The 19,169-nt window shown below is 35.7% G+C and overlaps 1 protein-coding gene across 1 annotated transcript in view; it reads left to right on the forward strand.

Annotated features, from left to right (window-relative positions):
• ARHGEF17 (Rho guanine nucleotide exchange factor 17) overlaps window positions 1–19,169 on the forward strand; it is a 157,011-nt gene that overhangs the window by 119,911 nt on the left and 17,931 nt on the right. The window contains exons 5-10 of the mRNA XM_044668113.1: window positions 893–985; window positions 2,105–2,281; window positions 3,611–3,661; window positions 6,657–6,766; window positions 7,793–7,878; window positions 18,435–18,553. Of these exons, the coding sequence (XP_044524048.1) occupies window positions 893–985; window positions 2,105–2,281; window positions 3,611–3,661; window positions 6,657–6,766; window positions 7,793–7,878; window positions 18,435–18,553 (636 nt within the window). The remainder of the gene's footprint in view (window positions 1–892; window positions 986–2,104; window positions 2,282–3,610; window positions 3,662–6,656; window positions 6,767–7,792; window positions 7,879–18,434; window positions 18,554–19,169) is intronic.

The raw sequence follows: 19,169 nt of genomic DNA on the forward strand, positions 1-19,169 counted from the left end.
AGTGGATAGAGAGCCAGTCCTAGCGATGGGAGGCACTTTCTAACTGTGTGACCTTGGGCAAGTCACTTAACCCCAACTGCCTAGCCCTTACCACTCTTTCTGCCTTGGGAGTGATCCATAGCATTGGTTTGAAGAAAGAAGGTAAGGGTTTTAACAAAAAATATAAGTAAATAAATAAAATACATACAAAATGAATACTATAAAGTATGTTCAGCCAAGTGAAAAGAACCCCTGTCTTCGCCTTCCTCCTCCCTCCCCTCTTCCCCCCTTCCCTTTCTGTCTCCTCCTTTCCCTTGACCCCTTCCCCCTCCCTTGTCCTACTTCTTCCTCTCCTCTCCCCTCCCATCCCACTTCTCCTTTCACCCCTCCCCACTCCTTCCTCTCCCCTGGGCCTCCTTTTCTTCTCTTCTCCTATCTTTCCCCTCTTCTCTCCCCCTCCCACCTCCTTCTACATTGATTAGCTTTGAGAAACAACCCTTTGCTGGATGAGAGGCAGTTGTCAAGGACAAGAGAGCATGAAAATGGGTCTTCCCTTTTCTTCGGTTTCTGGCTCTGTGTCTCTATATCCATCCCTGTCTCTGCCTCGGTCTCTTTGTCACACACACACACACACACACACACACACACACACACACCACACACACACACACACACACACACACACACACACACACACACACACACAAACTCTCCCTCATCCCCTCTATCTCTCCATCTCCCCATGTCTCTGTCTTTGGCCTTGTCTCTGTGTTTCTATCACTCTGTTTATAACACTCTCTTTGAGATCTCTGTCCTGTCTCTCTCAGGGTTCAGCCTGGGATTGGGGGGATGCTCCGTTCACTTGGGGACCAAAGTTCCCGGGTCCCACCTTTCCACACCCATATGTTTGCAGCAAAGCATGCGGGAGAACAAGGAGAAGCAGGCGCTGTCCGACCTCATGATCAAACCGGTGCAGAGGATCCCCCGCTATGAGCTGCTCGTCAAGGTGAATTGGGGACTGGAAGGCTGGGGTGGGGGGCAGTAAGGAAGAAGAATGCCCGAGGAGAAAGCCACCCTTGCCCTAACAATCTTTTAGGTCCTTAAGCAGATTCCATGCCCACCAGCCAGAGAAGCGGGCAGAGCCCTGGATCCAGACCGTTCAGTTAGGACCACCAATCGGATGCCTGGGCTTGGACCTGGGAGAGAACTTAAGAGACCAGATTGCTCCTTTTACGGATGAGACCCAGAGAGGCCAGAGGAGCTTGCTAAGGGCCATGTGGGCAGTCAGTGACAGAACCAGGATTCCTAGACGATTCCACTGATCTCAGAGAACCCAAATCCTCTGTTTCTTATCCTCTGTGCCTCCAGTAAATCCATCTATTCCTCCTTTCCTGGGACCCTCATGAGAAGCTGGTTTCTTGGGGGAGTTTATAAGAAGTTATTTCTGAATTATGTTTATAGGGTTACAGGGCTTTGGAAAAAGCTTAGGACCTAAAGAAGAAATGCACTTCTCCCATCTCCTTTGAAAAGCTGGGAGAATACGGGTGGGGACGGTCACATGTGCTCTCAGACGTGGTGTGCGTAACTGTTTTTCTTTGTGCCAAGGGAAGGTATAACATTTGCTACACTGTGGAGGGCTAGATGTATCTAGAAATGAGTGATGTAACACCTGAAGTCAACAATAAGGCTTTCATTTCTTTAAAAAAAAAAAAGAGAAAAGAAAATGAGAGATCATAGAAGAAATGTATTCTAAACCCCCAGGTGGTTCCCACATTCACTGAACTGTCCTGACCATGCAAACCAGTGTCTTTCCAACAGGACTGCATCTTGGACCCCAGAAAGAGCACTAAACTTGGAGTCAGGAGATTAGGGTTAGACTTTCCGTGTCTATAATAATTCACGTATCTATAGCTCTTGAGATTTTACAGCTCTGTGAAGTAGGTAATATAGGCATTGGCAGTTAGGTGGCACAGCTAATAAATGGCAGGGTTTCCCCAAGGTCTGAGCATCTACCTTGAGTCCCTTCTGCAGCCTCGGTCAATCTGAACCTGGAAGGAGGGGCCCTCTAGGGTTTATGTCTCCTCCCCAATGCTGAAGCCACCTTGTCTCCTGCTCCCCCACAAAGGACCTCCTGAAACATACCCCAGAGGACCATCCAGACCGGCCATTCCTGATCGATGCCCATCGGAACATCAAGCAAGTGGCTGAGAGAATCAACAAGGGCATGAAGAATGCAGAAGAGGTGGAGAGGCATGCCCGAGTGCTGCTCGAGATCGAGGCCCACATCGAGGGCATGGAAGATGTATGGGGGCCCTGCGGGTGGGAGGAAGTGGGGATGAAGGCAGGTCTTGACAGAGGCCACATGGCGGGCAGGAAGCACTCTGGGGTAGGGGGTGGGCAGGACAAATGGTGCCCAGCCTTTGTCATGTTACCTAGGGCCATGGTGATCTATGGGTGTGGGCCCAGGGGAGAATGGGCCTGTCCAGAAAGAAAAGGATGCACTAGATGAAAGCCCTCGCCCCATGTCCCATACCCATAATGTTCCCTCAACCTTTTATTCATTCCACAAACATTTACTTAATACCTGTTCTGCTGGACAAATCACAAATTAAACACAATCCCTGCCCTCAATGTTCTTTCAGTCCTCCAGAGGAGATATACTATATCAATAGATTATAATCTGAAATATTATATTAGGAAATAACATAATATTATTCATGAACTAACTGCTGCGTTTATATATCTAAAGCTCAATACATAGTAACAGGTAATAAATCCTTATAGATTAATTTTGACTGATTGTAGAGCCTCTAGTTAGAGCCGAGAGAGATACACATTTTAACTAAGACACAGTTCCTGACCTCTGGGAGCTTACTGTCTAGTAGGGGCAAAGACAAGAATACAGAAAACTTGAATATTAGTATAAATGTGCCACTCCTCACAATCACTCACCCAGCAGGGAGGGAAGTTAGGGAAATCTAACTAAAGGAGGAAGCATTTGACTAGAGCTAAAGAATAGAGAAGAAGGGGGAAGCTAGGTGGCTCAGTAGATTGAGAGCCAGAAAGGCCTGGGTTCTAATCTGGCCTTAGACATTTCCTAGCTGTGTGACCCTGGGCAAGTCACTTGACCCCCATTGCCTCACCCTTTCCACTCTTCTGTCTTAGAACCAATACACAGTATTGATTATGAGACAGAAGATAAGGGTTTAAAAAAAAAGAATGGAAAAGAATTCAATAGGAGATGAAGAGCATTCTAGGCAATCTCACAGTTTACTTAGAGCCCAAAGTGTGAAGGGAACTAAGATGAGATAAGCCTGGAAAGATAGGAGTGGTATCAGTGTGGTGAGCCTTGAATCCCAGGAACAATGGCAGCAAGTAGCCCCTTACAAGTTTTGAGCAGAGGTGGCATATAATTAGACCTGTGCAGAAGGAATCAGAGGACTCCCTGGAGGATCATACTTCTTCACAGTCCTGGGACACAGAAGGTGGAATTATGGGACCATCCCCAGGATTTCTGTCCCACCCTAGAAGCAAAGGGATTGGGAGAAGCTGCTGCCCACCTTCCTAAGGTCTCCTGAGATTGGCTGATTTGAAATAGATACCACTGACCCCTGACTCTTTCCACCTACAGCTCCAGGCACCGCTGAGGAGGTTCTTGCGGCAGGAGATGGTAGTAGAGGTGGTAAGACCTAGATTAACTTCCCTCCTTCACACTTTCCTACTTTCCTTTCATGCAATTCTATGCCACCAAAGGGAGAAAGATTAGCCCCTGTCATCCATAAACCCTGAGCCCTGAGCCCACCTCATCTCTGGGTGAAGCACAGCCTTTCTACCTCTAGGCATGCCATCATGGGATCCTGGACCCCACTGTCTCCTTCAGCCTTTCTCTCTTTCCTGTTATCTGTCTCTGGGCCTTGAGTTAGATTCTTTTGAAGAATTTGGAGTATTTAAGGTCTTTATTAAAATATAGAGATCCTTGGTAATGGAGACACTGTCATCCATTGTTAGTTGAATTCAACAAACTTTTTAATTTTTAAAAATTTTTATTAGTCAAAGATACTTTATTTTTCCAATTACATATAATAATACTTTTCAACATACATTTTCCAAAGTTATAAGATCCAAACCATCTACCCCCTTCCCATCCCTCCCCCCTCAGAGATGGTAAGCAATTTGATCTGGACCATACATGTATTATCATGCAAAAGACACTTCCCTATTGGTCATTGTTGTAAGAGCACACTCATACATAACCAGGACCCCAAAATAAAACCAAAGATACACTGCTGTGAAAGATAGTATGCTTTGATCTGCTTCTGACTCCAGCAGTTCTTTCTCTGGATATGGGTAGCATTCCCTGTCATAAATTCTTCGGAATCATCCCAATCATTGTATTGCTGAGAGTAGCTAAGTCTTTCACAATTGACCATTGTGCAATATTGTTGTTACTGTGAACTATGTTCTCTCGGTTCTTCTTATTTCTCTCCGCATCAGTTTTGTGTAGATCTTCTCAGCTTTTTCTGAAATCATCCTGCTCATCATTTCTTGTAGCAGATGGTATTCCATCACCAACATATACCACAATTTTCAACAAACTTTTTAAAAAGCATCTTCTATAGGACAAGCCTTTTGCTCAATGCCTGGAAAGATTTAAAGATGAAAAAATTATACAGCTGGCTGCTCTCATGTATCTTAGAATATTTTAGCCCATTAACAATCATTAATTAAATGGCTATGATGTTTCTCTAGCCCTGTGCTAGACACAGATAAGTAGGAAAGATGACTGTGCTTTGAGGGAACACAGTCTAGTAAATGCCAAATAGCTAACTTAATTTGGGTCTTTGCACAACTCCTTCCTCAATCTGGGCCTGAGTTTTTCCTCTCTCGAAAATCGAGGAGTTGAGATTTCTTCTAACTGACATTTTGTGAATTTAGACAGTGAAACAGTATAGGAAAAATAAAGCTATTTAGCCCAGAGAAGAGAAGGCCAGGGAGGAAGTGGGTGTGAATGAAATAACTGCCTTCTAATAGAGAGGTAATGTGGCATAGTCAGGAAGTCCTAAGTTCAGATCCTACTTCTGTTGCTTTTTAGCTTTGTGATCCAAGGTAAGTCGCTTAATTTCTGTTTGCCTCAGTTTCCTTCTCTGTAAAATAGAGATAATAATAGTATATCCTAGAGCTTTTGTTAGGATCACAAGATATTTGTAAAAGTGCTTTGTAAACCTTAAAGTGATTTTGTAAATGTAATGTTTTTAAATTTTTTTTTGTTTATAAAAACCCTTACCTTCTATTTTAGAATCAATACTGTGTATTGGCTCCAAAGTAGAGGAGTGGTAAAAGGCTAGGCAATGGGTCAGGCAAAAGTGGTTTGCCCAGGGTCACACAGCTAGAAAGTGTCTAAGGCTAGATTTGAACCCAAGATCCCCTGTCTCTAAGCCTGGTTCTCAATTCACTGAGCCATCTAGTTGCTCCCAGTTATTATTATTAATAATTGCCATTGACATAGTATTTAATGTTTTCAAAGCACTCTAAATATTCCTTTATATGATTCTCACAACAATCCTAACAGGCAAAGTAGGTTCTTTATTATTATTATTAACTTGACAGATGAGGAAATTGAGTCAGACAGAGGTTAAATGAGTTGCCCAGGGTCACATACCTACTAAGTCTCTGAAGTCAAATTTGAATTCAGGTCTTTCCAACTCCAGGCCCAGCACTCTGTTCACTGCACCACCTAGCTGCCTCTAATTAATTCTTAATATCTACAGATTGCTTACCATCTCTAAGTGGGAGGAGGGAGGGAAGGAAGGATCTTATAATTTTGGGAAATGTATATTGAGAATTATTATTACATTTAATTTGGAAAATTAAATATATTTGAATTTTAAAAGTAAAAACAAAAACAATCTTAATATCTGAAGAATTCTCACAGGACAGAAGGAGCAGACTAATTCTGTGTGTCACCAAAAGGAACAATTAGGAGCCATGTGGGAAAGTCAGATGGAGGCTGATTTGGACTCAGGAGAAAGGAGAAGCAATTGATTTCGGAAGTTCCTTATATAGCTCTACATCCTAGAACTTTCTAACAATCAGAAATGTCCCAAAATGCAATAGGGAGGAAATGTACTTCTTGTCACTGAACTTATCCACATAGAGGCTGGATGGGACCCAATCAGGAAGGCTGTAAAGAGAGTGCCTGTATTGAGGTTGGGGGGTGGGGGCAGAGTAGAACCAGATGCCTTCTGAAGTCCCCAAGAATAGATGATGCTAATAATTAAATCTTCAAATGAGTTCTAAATTTTGTATTCCAAAACCCCCTTCCTCCACATTCAGAATAACAAGGGTAGGTGATGTCCACGTAACCTAACTGGTCAGTAGTGGAGCTGTAGCCCTGAACCAGGGCTCCTGACTCCCAATCCAGTGTTCTTTTGCCAAATTGCATGCTGCTCCTTTGCCCCTCACAACCAGTGAGGGAGGCAACATCCCAAGAAAGGGTGCTGAAAGCAAGAGAAGGACAGGGACTTACCCAAGGTCATAGCACAAAATGGTAGCAGAGCTGGGTCTAGAATCCAGATCTCCCAACATTTAGGTCAGGGCCCTTCCCACTGTGCCACACTGTCTCTCTTACCTCCTCTCCCTCAGGATCCTGGCCTGAGCTATCTCTCCCTCTTCTGCAGAAGGCAGTTGGTGGCAAGAAGGACCGATCCCTCTTCCTCTTCAGTGACCTCCTGGTCTGCACCACCCTGAAGCGGAAATCTGGCTCCCTGCGGAGAAGTTCCATGAGTCTGTGAGTGATGGACTGATGAGGGGGCCCTTAGCAGGGGCAGGGGCAGGGGCAGGATCAAGGTTCCACCAGTCAGTCTCTCAAACCAGGGATACCATGCCACACCCTACCCCCACTTCTTCCACCCCATCTATCTCATTTTCTCTGCTTTCTTCCTCTGGGGGTTATTCATTCATTCATTTCTTCAACAAATATTTATCGAGTACATTACTGCCCCCTTTCAAGGATAATGGCCATAATCCAAGGGGCATAGACATAAATTTCAGGGGGGTCTGTGAACTCGAATGAAAAAAATGTACCTTTATTTTCCACTCACCCACTAACCTCTGACTGAAGATTAACATTTCCGTAAATTATTTTCAAACATGTTTCTAAGAGGGGTCCAAAGGCTTCACCAAACCGACACACAAAAAGGATTGAGAACCTCTGCTCTATCTAAAGGGAAGGACAGGCACTAAAGATCTCTAATATGAGAGAGATAAGGGCAAAGGAGAGCTTTAGATCCAGAGTTCTGACTGATGGGAAGAGGGAGAAACCACCTTCACTGGAGTGTCATGGAAGAGATGGCACTGAAGGAAAGAAGGGCCTTCAGATGATAGATACAAGAGGAAGTCCATTCCAGGACCCAGTTTCTGTGGATAAATGGCTGCCTTCCCAGGATTTCCGGCTATCTTCTATTTTTTGTTGGCCTCATTCCTGGACCCTTCCCAGCTTCCCAGTGTCTCTTGGGGGAATGATGGGGAGTGATCTGTCCTGGGAGTTAGGTCATCACATTTCTAGTCCCAGTTCTGCCACAAACCCTCTGCATGATATAGAGAAGGTCTTAATTTCTTTCTGTGGCTCATTTTTTCTATTTGTAAAATGAAGGGGTTAGAAGAGATCATTTCGAAGGCCTAACATTTCCAGCTCTAACATTCTCTATGTTCTAATGCCCTTTCCAATTCTGACATTCTTTGAATCTGAGTCTGAGCTGATGCTGGGGACCTTTTGACTCCCATCGATATCTCATGCCATCCCCTCTCTCTGCAGCTATACAGCCGCCAGCGTCATTGATATAGCTAGCAAGTACAAACTACTGTGGAAACTGCCCCTGGAGGATGCAGACATCATCAAAGGTAAAGTCAAACTTCCACTGAGAGGCCGTGGTTATCCTGATCAGAAGAAAAGGCATAGCCCGGTCCCTTAGGGAGCCCCACAAGCTGAAGGGAAATGCTTAGCTACTAAAAATACCACGGAGAGTTCTTCATACAGCAAATACTTGTAAAGCAAATCTATTAGGGAGAAAAGCTGTGTACAAACTATGGTCGCCACTGGCATTTCCCCCTGCCCTTTTTTAATTTAGAATATTTTTCCATGGTTATATGATTCATGATTCCTCCCTCCCACCCCTCACTCTTTCCTCCCCCACCCCCTGAAGCTGACAGGCATTTCCACTGAGTTATACATTATTGTATCATTGTTCAAAACCTATTTCCATGTTATTCATATTTGCAGTAGAGCAATCTTTTAACATTGAAACTATAATCAAATCTCCATCATACTATATGATCCATCATATGTTTTTCTTCTGCATTTCTGTTTCCACAGTTCTTTCTCTGGATGTCCTGGGTCATTGCATTGCGGCTAGTAGAAAAGTCTATTACGTTTGATTGTGCCACAGTGTATTAGTCTCTGTGTACAATGTTCTTATGGTTCTGCTCCTTTCACTCTGCATCAGTTCTTAGAGGTCTTTCTAGTTCACATGGAATTCCTCCAGTTCATTATTCCTTTGAGCACAATAGTGTTCCATCACCAACAGATACCACAATTTGTTCAGTCATTCCCCAATCGAAGGGCATCCCTTCATTTTCCAATTTTTTGCCATCATAAAGAGTACAGCTATAAATATTTTTGTACAAGTCTTTTTCCTTATTATCTCTTTGGGGTACAAACCCAGCAGTGGTATGGCTGGATCAAAGGGCAGACTGTCTTTTTAAAGCCCTTTGAGCATAATATGGTTAGACCAATTCACAACTCCACCAGCAGCCACTGGCATTTATTAATAGGGTTGCCTATTGACCTTCCTATTCAGAAAAGTAAAAAAAATTCCTACACTGAGAGAGTTCATACTAAATGTCTTCTGGGGTCTCCTTCAGCTCCAAGACTTTAAGGGTCTACATATCTATAAGTCTCCAAGCTGAATTCTTTGTTCTTAAGCTTCTAGGTAGTGAAGGGATAAAGTCCTGGGCCTGAAGTCAGGAAGATTCAAATTCCAATCTAATTTCTTACTTATTAGCTGTGTGACTCTGGACAAGTCACTTAACCTATTTATCTCAGTTTCTTCATCTGTAAAATGGGATTAATAATAGCACCTATCTCCCAAAGTTGTTGTAATTCTATAATGAGGCTATATAATTGTAAATTGTAGGTTTCTAAAATTATACATTTTAAAATTCAAATTGAATATATTTAAGATTCTAAATGTTATACTTCTAAGTAGGAGTGTACTGAAGCCAACTCCTTGCCCGCTCCAGTGTGAACGTTTACATCTTGGGAACTGACAAATACTATACAAATCAGAGCTTGATTTATTGTTTTGTTGATTGTTTGCACTTAAGTGATGGAGAAACTGTTAATGCAAATTAAGCCTAAAGAATGTCTTATATAATCCCGTTAAATATTTACCAGCACACCACTGATTCTTAGTTGCTTATTTCTAAGCTCAGGCATTCTAAAATTCTAAATTGTTTGTATAAAAGATTCTGTAGTCTAAGATTCTAAATTGTACTACTTCTCTATAAGTCTAAGCTTAAATCTTCTAAGACATTTCATTCTAAGATTCTAAATTGCATAATCCTAAGAGTCTATATTCTGAGATTCTGAGTTTAATATTTCTAACATTTTTCATCTTGAAATTCTAAATTATATAATTTAAAGATTCTAAATTCTAGGTTTCAAACTTTATGCTTCTAAGGTTTTGCATTCTAATATTCTAAATCTACATCCTAATATTCTAAATTATATATTTCTGATTCTGCATTGTAAGTTTCTAATATGAATATTTTGATTCTACGTTCCAATTATATACAGTTATATACTTCTAAAATTCTATATTCTAAGATTCTAAATTACATGTTTCTAATGTTACACTTTCTGATATTCTATAGTAAAGATTCTAAAACTTACATTCCTCAGATTTTGGTTTTTAAGATTCAATTTAAGATTTAAGATACAGCCAGGCAAGCTAACAATATTATAACTTCAAATAAAGCTTTCTTGTATTTTAAAATATTTTTTTAAAATCTTAGCGTGCTAGCTATACAATTTAAGATTCTAAATTAAATTCTATGATTCTGCATTCTAAGATTTTAAAATTGACTTCTAAATTGAATACTTATAAGATTCTTTATTCAAGAATACTGTTTCTATATTTTAAGATTATAAATTGCATATTTCTCACACTCTGAGAGTGTAAGATTCTGAATTGCTTACTTCTAAGATTCTAAAGTTTTTCTAATATTCTTTAATCTAAGATACTAAAGTGAATACTCAGATATTTTATGTTGCAATATTCTAACTTGTTTACTTTTTATATCATGTATTCTAAGATTCTAAATTGAATAATTCTAATGTTCTAAATTTAGTACCTTTAAGATTCTGCATTCTAACTTTTTTTTTTAATACTTTTATTTTTTTTTAAACCCTTAACTTCTGTGTATTGGTTCTTAGGTGGAAGAGTGGTAAGGGTGGGCAATGGGGGGGGTCAAGTGACTTGCTCAGGGTCACACAGCTGGGAAGTGTCTAAGGCTGGATTTGAACCTAGGACCTCCCATCTCTAGGCCTGACTCTCAATCCACTGAGCTACCCAGCTGCCCCCTGCATTCTAACTTTTTAAATCAGATACTTCTTGGATTTTTTATATTAGATTCAAAATTTTATGCTTCTAAAATTCTGCATTCTAAAACTCTTAATCATATCCTTCTAAATTTTTGCATTCTAAGATTCTAAATTTCTTACTTCTAAGATTCTGTGTTCTACAACTCTAAATTAAATCCTAAACATTTTAACTGAATTCAAAGTTTCTACATTATTAGAATTTAAATTGTATGATTCTAAGATGCTTCATTGAATGCTTCTATCTTCATTCAAAGATACTAAAGCAGGAGTTAACAAACTACTGGCATCCTGTTGGCAAGCTAACAATAATTTTTACAACTTTGAATAAAGTTTTATTCTACTTTTAAATGTAAAAAAAAATCCCTGCTCTAAATCATTTACTTCTAAGATTTTAAATTACAAGCTTTTAAGTTGAATACTTCTGAAAGTTAAGTCATATTCCTGTGAGATTCTGCCTTCTAAGATTCTAACGTGAATAATTGATAAATTGTCTTTTTTTAATAGCCTATATCATAGGATTGAGCATTCTAAGGCTTTAAATTAAAACCTTCTAAGATTCTAAATTGTATCTGTCTAAAATCTAGATTCTAAGATTCAAATTTTTATACTTCTAATGTTTAATTTTAAGAATTTTCATTCTATGAATCTAATTGAAAATTTCAGAGATTCTATATTCCAAATTCTAAATTATATACTTTTTACTCTAAATTTTAAGAATCTTGATGGAATACATCTAAATTTCTGCGTTCTAAGATTATAACTTTGTAAATACTTATATTCTATCTTCTAGGATTTTTAATTCTAATATTTTAAATCAAATACATCTAAGATTCTGTGTTATTTTTTAGGTCTGTAACCAGTCCACGTTCATGAAATTCTTTGTTTTTATATATAATAGTTTCCACTTGAATGCAATAACAATTTTTAAAATTCACTTCCCCAAACTTTTGAGTTCTAAATTCTATCCCTTCATGCAGTTTGATTTAGTTATAACATATGTGATAAGATTCCATATTCTAAGATTATAAAATACGTGCTTCTCAGATACTAAAGGCTAATGATCAAAATTATATATTCTAAATTTCTTTGTCTTGGGATTGTAAACTTGAATGGATAATTCTGAGACTGTTTTTTTTTTAATTCCAAATAGACTACTCTGAGCCATCCCAGAGTCTAAATTGTTAACTTTTAATAATCTAAAATTTATACAAACTGAATGTTTCTCTGATTCAACATTATAATCTAAATTTTATATGTCTACATTCTAATATCTTATTTTATTAAAAGGCAACACTTTAAAGTTCTGGACTCTACATTATATAATTCCCAGACTTTACATTGTATTTGAGATTTGAAATTATATATATCCAGTAGTCAAAATGTTATCATTCATGATTCTGCCTTCTAAGATTCCAAACTGTATAGTTCTAAGATTCTTAAATTAATACTCCTAAAATTCTGCAATCTTCAAAGATTCTGAAGATGTGTTCTAAGATTCTTGTGCTAAGATACTAATCTGGAACCCTCCAAGAGGTATAATTCAATATTTTTAATATTCTACATTCTAAGACTCAAAACCCTGCATTCTCTTATTCTAAAAAGTATTGAATTGAATACTTCTAAATTGAATACTTCTAAGATTCTCCATTCTAAATACTTCTGAGTTTCTGCAATGTACAAGTATACTTAAATACTTCTAGGGTTCTTCATTCTAATATTCTAAATGGAATACTTATTATCAAATACTTATTATCTTGTCAACTGAATACTTCTCAAATTCTACATTCAAAACTTTAAAAAATTTTATTCTTATATTCTAAATTCTATGTTTTTCAAATTCTGAATTCGAAGATTCTTCATCCTCCAAGTCTAATTAAATACATCTAACTCTAAACTCTATACCTCAGATCCTACATTTTATAATTCTAAGAAACTATACATCCAAAATTCTGCAATCTATGTATAGTTCTAAGATTTATATCCAAATTGTGTTTAAACTGCTTTGTTTTCTATCAATTTTTAAGATTCTAAATTGCTTGCTTCCAAGATTCTTTGTTCTAATATTCCACATAATCCAAATTACTTCTAAGATTTTAAATTAAACATTTGTAAAAATTTTACCTACTAAGATCCAAATTATATACATCTAAGATTCTGAGACTCTGAGTTGAATATCTGAATTTCTGCCAGATTCTAATTTATTTACTTCTAAGAATCTATGTTCTCAAATAAAAATGTATTCATTCTGTGATTTTAAATTATTTAGTTCTATGAATTTTCACTCCTAAGATTCTAAATTGTTTATTCTGCATTCTAGGATTCTGCATCTAAGAATCTATATTCCATGATTCTAAAATTTTTATATCTGAAATTCTGCATTCTCATACCCTAAATTGAGTTCTTCCAAGATTTTACATTCTAAGAAGCAAATTAATATATTTTAAGATTCCACATTTTTAATTCAAATATTTCTAAGTTTCTGAATTCTAGAATATTTTCTAAATATCATCATTCTAAGATGATGGAATCCAAATAATTCTAAGATTCTGCATTTTAGGATACTAAATTTCATACTTAATAGATTTAGCATTCTAATTGTATACATCAATGATTCTACATTATAATATTCAAAATTGACCACTTATAAGACAATGTAATACTTTAAGATTCTAAATTGAATGCTCAGATTCTACTGTATATAATTCAAAATATTTTGCTTTTAAGGGTTTCTGAGATTTTATATTTCTATGATTCTGCATTATAAAAATCTCAATTGTGTACTTTAAGATTCTGAATTGTGTATTTCTAATATTTTATATTGTCAAATTCTGCATTGTAAGATTCTAAATTGTTCAGTTCTAAGATTCTGCAGTCTAAAATTATACACTGAATTCTTCTAAGATACATAATTGATTTCTTCTATATATAGCTAAGATTCTACATTCTAAGATTATAAATTTTATACTTCTATGATTCTGCATTCTGAAAAAAATCGTGTATTTCTAAGATTCTAAATTTAGTACTTCCATGATTCTGTATTCTAAAATTCTATAAATTTTTTAAGTTCTATGTTCTAAGAATCTTAATGTACTAATTTTAAAATTCTTAATTTTTTATTCTAAATTGTACAAATCTAAGATTCTAAATTATATACTTCTCAGACTACTGTTCTAAGTTGTATTCCTCTCAGATTTGGCATCTAAGATTCATAATAGAAACGTCTCAAATTCTACATTTTACAATTCAGAATTTTGCATTCTCCTACTCTAAATTTATTTCTAAGATCATTCTATCTATATGTATAAATTGAATACTAATACTTTTATCTACATGCTAATATTCTAAATTGAATACTCTAGGATTCTATATTTGAGGATTCTACATTCATATTTGTGATTCTGCATTCTATTATTCTAAGATATATATCTAAAAATTCTATTTATATTTTAAATTCTAATATCCTATATTTTAAATACTTCTCACTGTATATACTTTCGAATACCTCTAAGATTCTAAATGTTAGTTATATTTTAAGATTTACAATTTTGTACTTAGAGAATTCTATTTTCTATGAAACTTAACTGCATACTTCTAAGATTCTGCATTCTATTATTCTAAAATATATACATCTACATTTTAAGATTCTAAAAAATAATATTTCTAATATTCTAAATACTTCTAACGTCTCACTTTCCCTTCTAATGTTCTAAATTATATAATCTAAAATTCTAAGATTTGCAATGGAATATCTCTAAGATTCTAAATATTATACTCAGTTATATTTTATTCTATGAAACTCTTTGATTCTGCATTTAATAATTCTAAATTGTTTACTTCAAAGATTCTATTTCTCATATTCTATGTTGAATACTTATTGCTTATAAATTAAATACTTTTAAGAGTCTACACTCTGATTCTTCATTCTAAAATTATAAACTGAATATCTATGAATCTAAATTGTATAGTTCTAAAATTTGACCTTCTTTATAAGTCTTAAAAGAATCACAATTGTGTTAGAGTATGCAATTAAGAATCCTAGAATACAGATTCTAACACTTCAAAGATTTTAAATTATATATTTCTAAGAGAATTCTAAGATTCTATATTGACTCCTAAGAATATGCATTGGATATCAACATTCTAAATTGATTACATCCAAGATTGATAATTGTATTCTTTTAAGTTTCAAAATTCCGCATTCTTTGCTCCTAACTTGTTTACTTCCAAGATTCTTTATTCTATAATTCTAAATTGAATTCTTCTAAGATAAAATATCATGTACTTCTCAAACCCACTTTCAAAGATTCTAAGAATCTTTATGCTAATGTTTTATATTACATAAGATTCTACATTTTAAGATCATGAATTTTTTATGATTCTGCATTCTATGAATCTTAATTGTATACCTCTAAAATTTTATCATCTAAAATTTGCTTGAAATACCATCTAAGAGACTGCAGTCTACAATTCTAAATTTAAAACTTTGAAGATTCTGCATTCTAAGATTCTAAATTATATATGCTAAGAAGATTCTACATCTTAGTATTCTAAATTCTAAATATTATTTCTGATTTATGTAGAATATATATTCTAAACTGAGTAATTCTAAGATTCTTCATTCTACAAAGCTAAACTCAATATTTCTAAGATTCTAAATTATATGTCTCACACTTTACATTCTAAAATTCAAGAAAGTTGCTAAAGCTACATGCTAAGATTTGGAATTACAGACCTTGGGATTCTCCATTTCAAAATTTTCAAGTTTTAAACTTCTACAATTCTGCATTTTAAGAATCTTAATTGTATACTTCTATGATTCTTAATTTTAAAAATCTAAGGTTCTCCAGTCTATTCTAAATTGTGTGCACTCAAGATTCTGCATTTTCATATTTTAAATTGCATAATCTGAATTTTATTCTTCTGAGATTCTAAACTGTATACTACTAAGATGCTTCTTTCTTAGATTCTTAATTTAATACTTCTAATCTGTATTCTAAGATTCTTAAGTGATTAGTTCTAAGATTCTAATACTTTTAAGAAGCTATTTTCTAAGCATTTAAGTTGTTTGCTTTAAACCTTTTGCATTGTAACATTCAAAGCTTAATTCTTCCAAATTTAATTTCATCCTTAGATTCTATATCCTAAAATCTAAAATTCTTGATTTCATGAGTCTAAATTGAGTACTTCTAAAGTTCAAAATAGTATACTTCTTAGATTTTATATTCCAATTCTTGTTGTATACTCCTAAGAATTTTCATTCTAAGATTCTACTTCCTAAGATTCAAAATTCTACTTCTTAGATTCTAAGTTGAGTACTTCTAAGATTTAAAATAATATGTCGACGCTCCTAAGGGTTTTCATCCTAAGAGTCTAAATTGAATACTTCTAAGATTCTAAGTTTTAAGATTTTGCATTTTATGCTTCTAAGATTCCAAATTCCAAGGTTCTAAATTGTAATCCTCTAGAAGTCTGTATGCTAGGATTCTAAATTTTATGCTACTATGATTCTGCTTTCTAGGAATATCAGTTGTATATCTCTAAGATTCTACTTTCTCAGGATCTCCATTCTAAGATTTTGAATTGTACAAATCCAAGATTTTTCTTTCTACTAGTCTAAGTTGCGTAATTTTAAGATTTTAAGTGTTTAAATTAAATATTTCTAAGATTATTCTCAAATTCTGGATTCTGATATCTTAAATTCTTTAAGTATTCTAGTAGTATTCTAAAAGAGTTTTTCTATGAATCTGTGTTCTAAGATTCATAATTGAATCCTCACATTCTTCATTCAAAAATTCAAAATTCTCATATTCTAAATTGTTTAGTTCTAAGATAATTCATTCTACATGTGTAAGTTGAATACTTGTAGGATGCCATACTTCTCAGACCTTACATTCTAAATCATATACTTCTAAGAATCTATATGCTAATATTCAATATATGAAAATCCTACATATCATGCTTGCATGATTCTGCATTCTATAATTCTTAATCGAATACTTCTCCAATTGTAAATAGAATATTTCATTCTGCATTCTAAGATTCAAAATTTTATATATGTTAGATTTGGCAGCATAGAATTCTTAGTTGAACATATCTAAATTTCTGCATTCTGGGATTCACAATTGTTTATTTCTAAGATTCTTCTAAAATCCTAAATTGAATATATGTGCATATCTACATTTTACATATGTACACATCTACATATGCACATATCTAAATTTTATAGTTCTGACCTTTTACATTTTAAAAATTATAACTTTTATCCTTCTCTGATTCTTAGGACTCTGATTATAGGCTTCTAAATTTCAGTATTCTAAGGCTACAAATTGTTTACTTCTTAAGTTCTGCATTCTAAGATCCAAAATTGTATATTCTAAGATTCCACATTTTGACACTCTAAATTTCTATGATTTTGCATTCTAAGAATCTTAATTTGATATTTCTAAGATTCTTAATTGAATACTGTAACTTGAAAATTTCTATAGTTCTACATTCTAAAATTCAAAATTATGTGTTTCTAAGATTCTTAATTAAATGTCTAGATTTTTGCTTTCTAAGATTCTGACTTGTTTATTTCTTCATTTTACATATCTATGTTCAACACATCTAAGACTTTGTAGCCTAATGGTCTAAATTAGATACTTCTGAGATTGTAAATTGTACACTTTTAGATCCTATATGCTAGGATTTACAATTATACACTACTAAGATTCTATATTTTCTATTCTAAATTTTATTTGTCTACAATTCTCTATTCTATGAATCTTAATTGTAACCTTCTAAGACGCTGCCTTCTAAACTGAATACTTCTAAGATTCTAAATCAAATCCTTCTGATAATTTAAATTGTTTCTCAGATCCTACATGTTAAGACTCAAAATTGTATACTTCTAAACTTCTGTTTTAAATGTCTGTTTTACACTTCTCTGATTCTGCATTCTTAGAATCTTAACTTTATACTTCTTAGCTTAGAAAATTTATGATTCTAAATTTTTTATTTCTAAGATTCTACTATATCAAATTGAATGCTTCTAATATTGAAAATTGAACACATCTGCCTTCTAAGATTTTAAACTGAATAGTTTTATCAGTCTAATCTGCATAGTTCTAAGAGAAGACAGCTAGGGGGCTCAGTGGATAGAGTGCCAGATCTGGAGTCAGGAAAACTCATCTTCCTCAGTTCAAACCTGGCCTCAAACACTTACTATCTGGATGCCCCTGGACAAGCCACTTAACCCTGCTTGTCACAGTTTCCTCAACTGGAAAATGAGCTGGCGAAGGAAATGGCAAACCATTCCATTATTTTTGCCAACAAAATACTAAGTGGAATCAAGAAGAGTCAGACAAGACTGAAATGACTCACTAACAACAACAAAGATTCTACCTTCTAAATTATAAATTGTATATTTAGCAGACTCTGTATTCTAACATTCTAAATCGTGTCTTAAGTTTCTACATTCTAAGATTCAAAATTGTCATCTAAGATTTTTTATTCCAAGTTCCTAAATTGTATACTTCTACGATTTTAAAATGTCTTGAGATTCTACATTCTAAGATTCTATATTGAATACTTTTATGACGCCACGTTCTAAGATTCTAATTTCTCTGGTTTTAAGAGTCTGGGCTTCTAGATAAGACTTCCAGCTACAGGGAAGTTCTGAGCCAGGGTCACACAGATGGTCACAGATCAGACTGCCACAGGCTGATCTGCTGGTCGCTCTCCCTCTGGACTCTTCCCCGTCGTTTTAGCTTATCTACAATTAATCATTTTTTGTCTCCCTTTCTCCCTCCCCAAGGAGCATCCCATGCCACCAATCGAGAGAGTGTCCAGAAAGCCATTAGCCATTTGGATGAAGATCTTAATACCCTGGGCCAGATCAGCAAGCTCTCAGAGACCCTCAGTTTCCCCCATCAGGTAAGATCCTCCCTGGACACTCCTTCGAGTTCTCTGGCCTCGCTTCTTCATCAGAGCTCTGGGCAGAGTGGTAGAACAGCAGGTTCCTCCCACGGTCTTCCTGGTCTGAGAGGGGAGATGCAGCCCCCTCTGCCCTCAGGGAAGCCTCACAATCAGGGAGTTCTTTCCTCCAAGGGGCTTTAAGATTGAGGTGAAGACATAGTCCCTTAAAGAAACCTGTGATTTGAAGTGGGGTGTGCTGGAGACAGGACCTCTGCCTTAAGAAACCCCCAGTCTCAGGAAGTCACATAGAACAGACCCTTGGAGAAGCCTGTGATCCTGGGGAGATGCATGATCCTTTTCCCTGGGGGCAGCCACTTAAAGGGGATTCAAGACCCAACACAGAGAACAGGTCAGAGTAAGGGAAAATTAAGTGGTAAATTCTGGAGCTAAGACAGGAGAATGTGGGGAGACACAAGGACTCCCCAGATGAAAGGGATGCTTGATATTGAAGAATAAAGTCAAGGGAAGAGGGCAGGCATTGCTTGAAAGGGAAATTATATGAGCAGAGACGTAGAGGCAGGACTCCCACCGGCATGGGCATGGCCTTCCTTCACCATAGCAAAGATGGGGTCTG

Source organism: Gracilinanus agilis, chromosome 3 (genome assembly GCF_016433145.1).
Source record: "Gracilinanus agilis isolate LMUSP501 chromosome 3, AgileGrace, whole genome shotgun sequence".
Lineage (NCBI taxonomy): Eukaryota > Metazoa > Chordata > Mammalia > Didelphimorphia > Didelphidae > Gracilinanus > Gracilinanus agilis.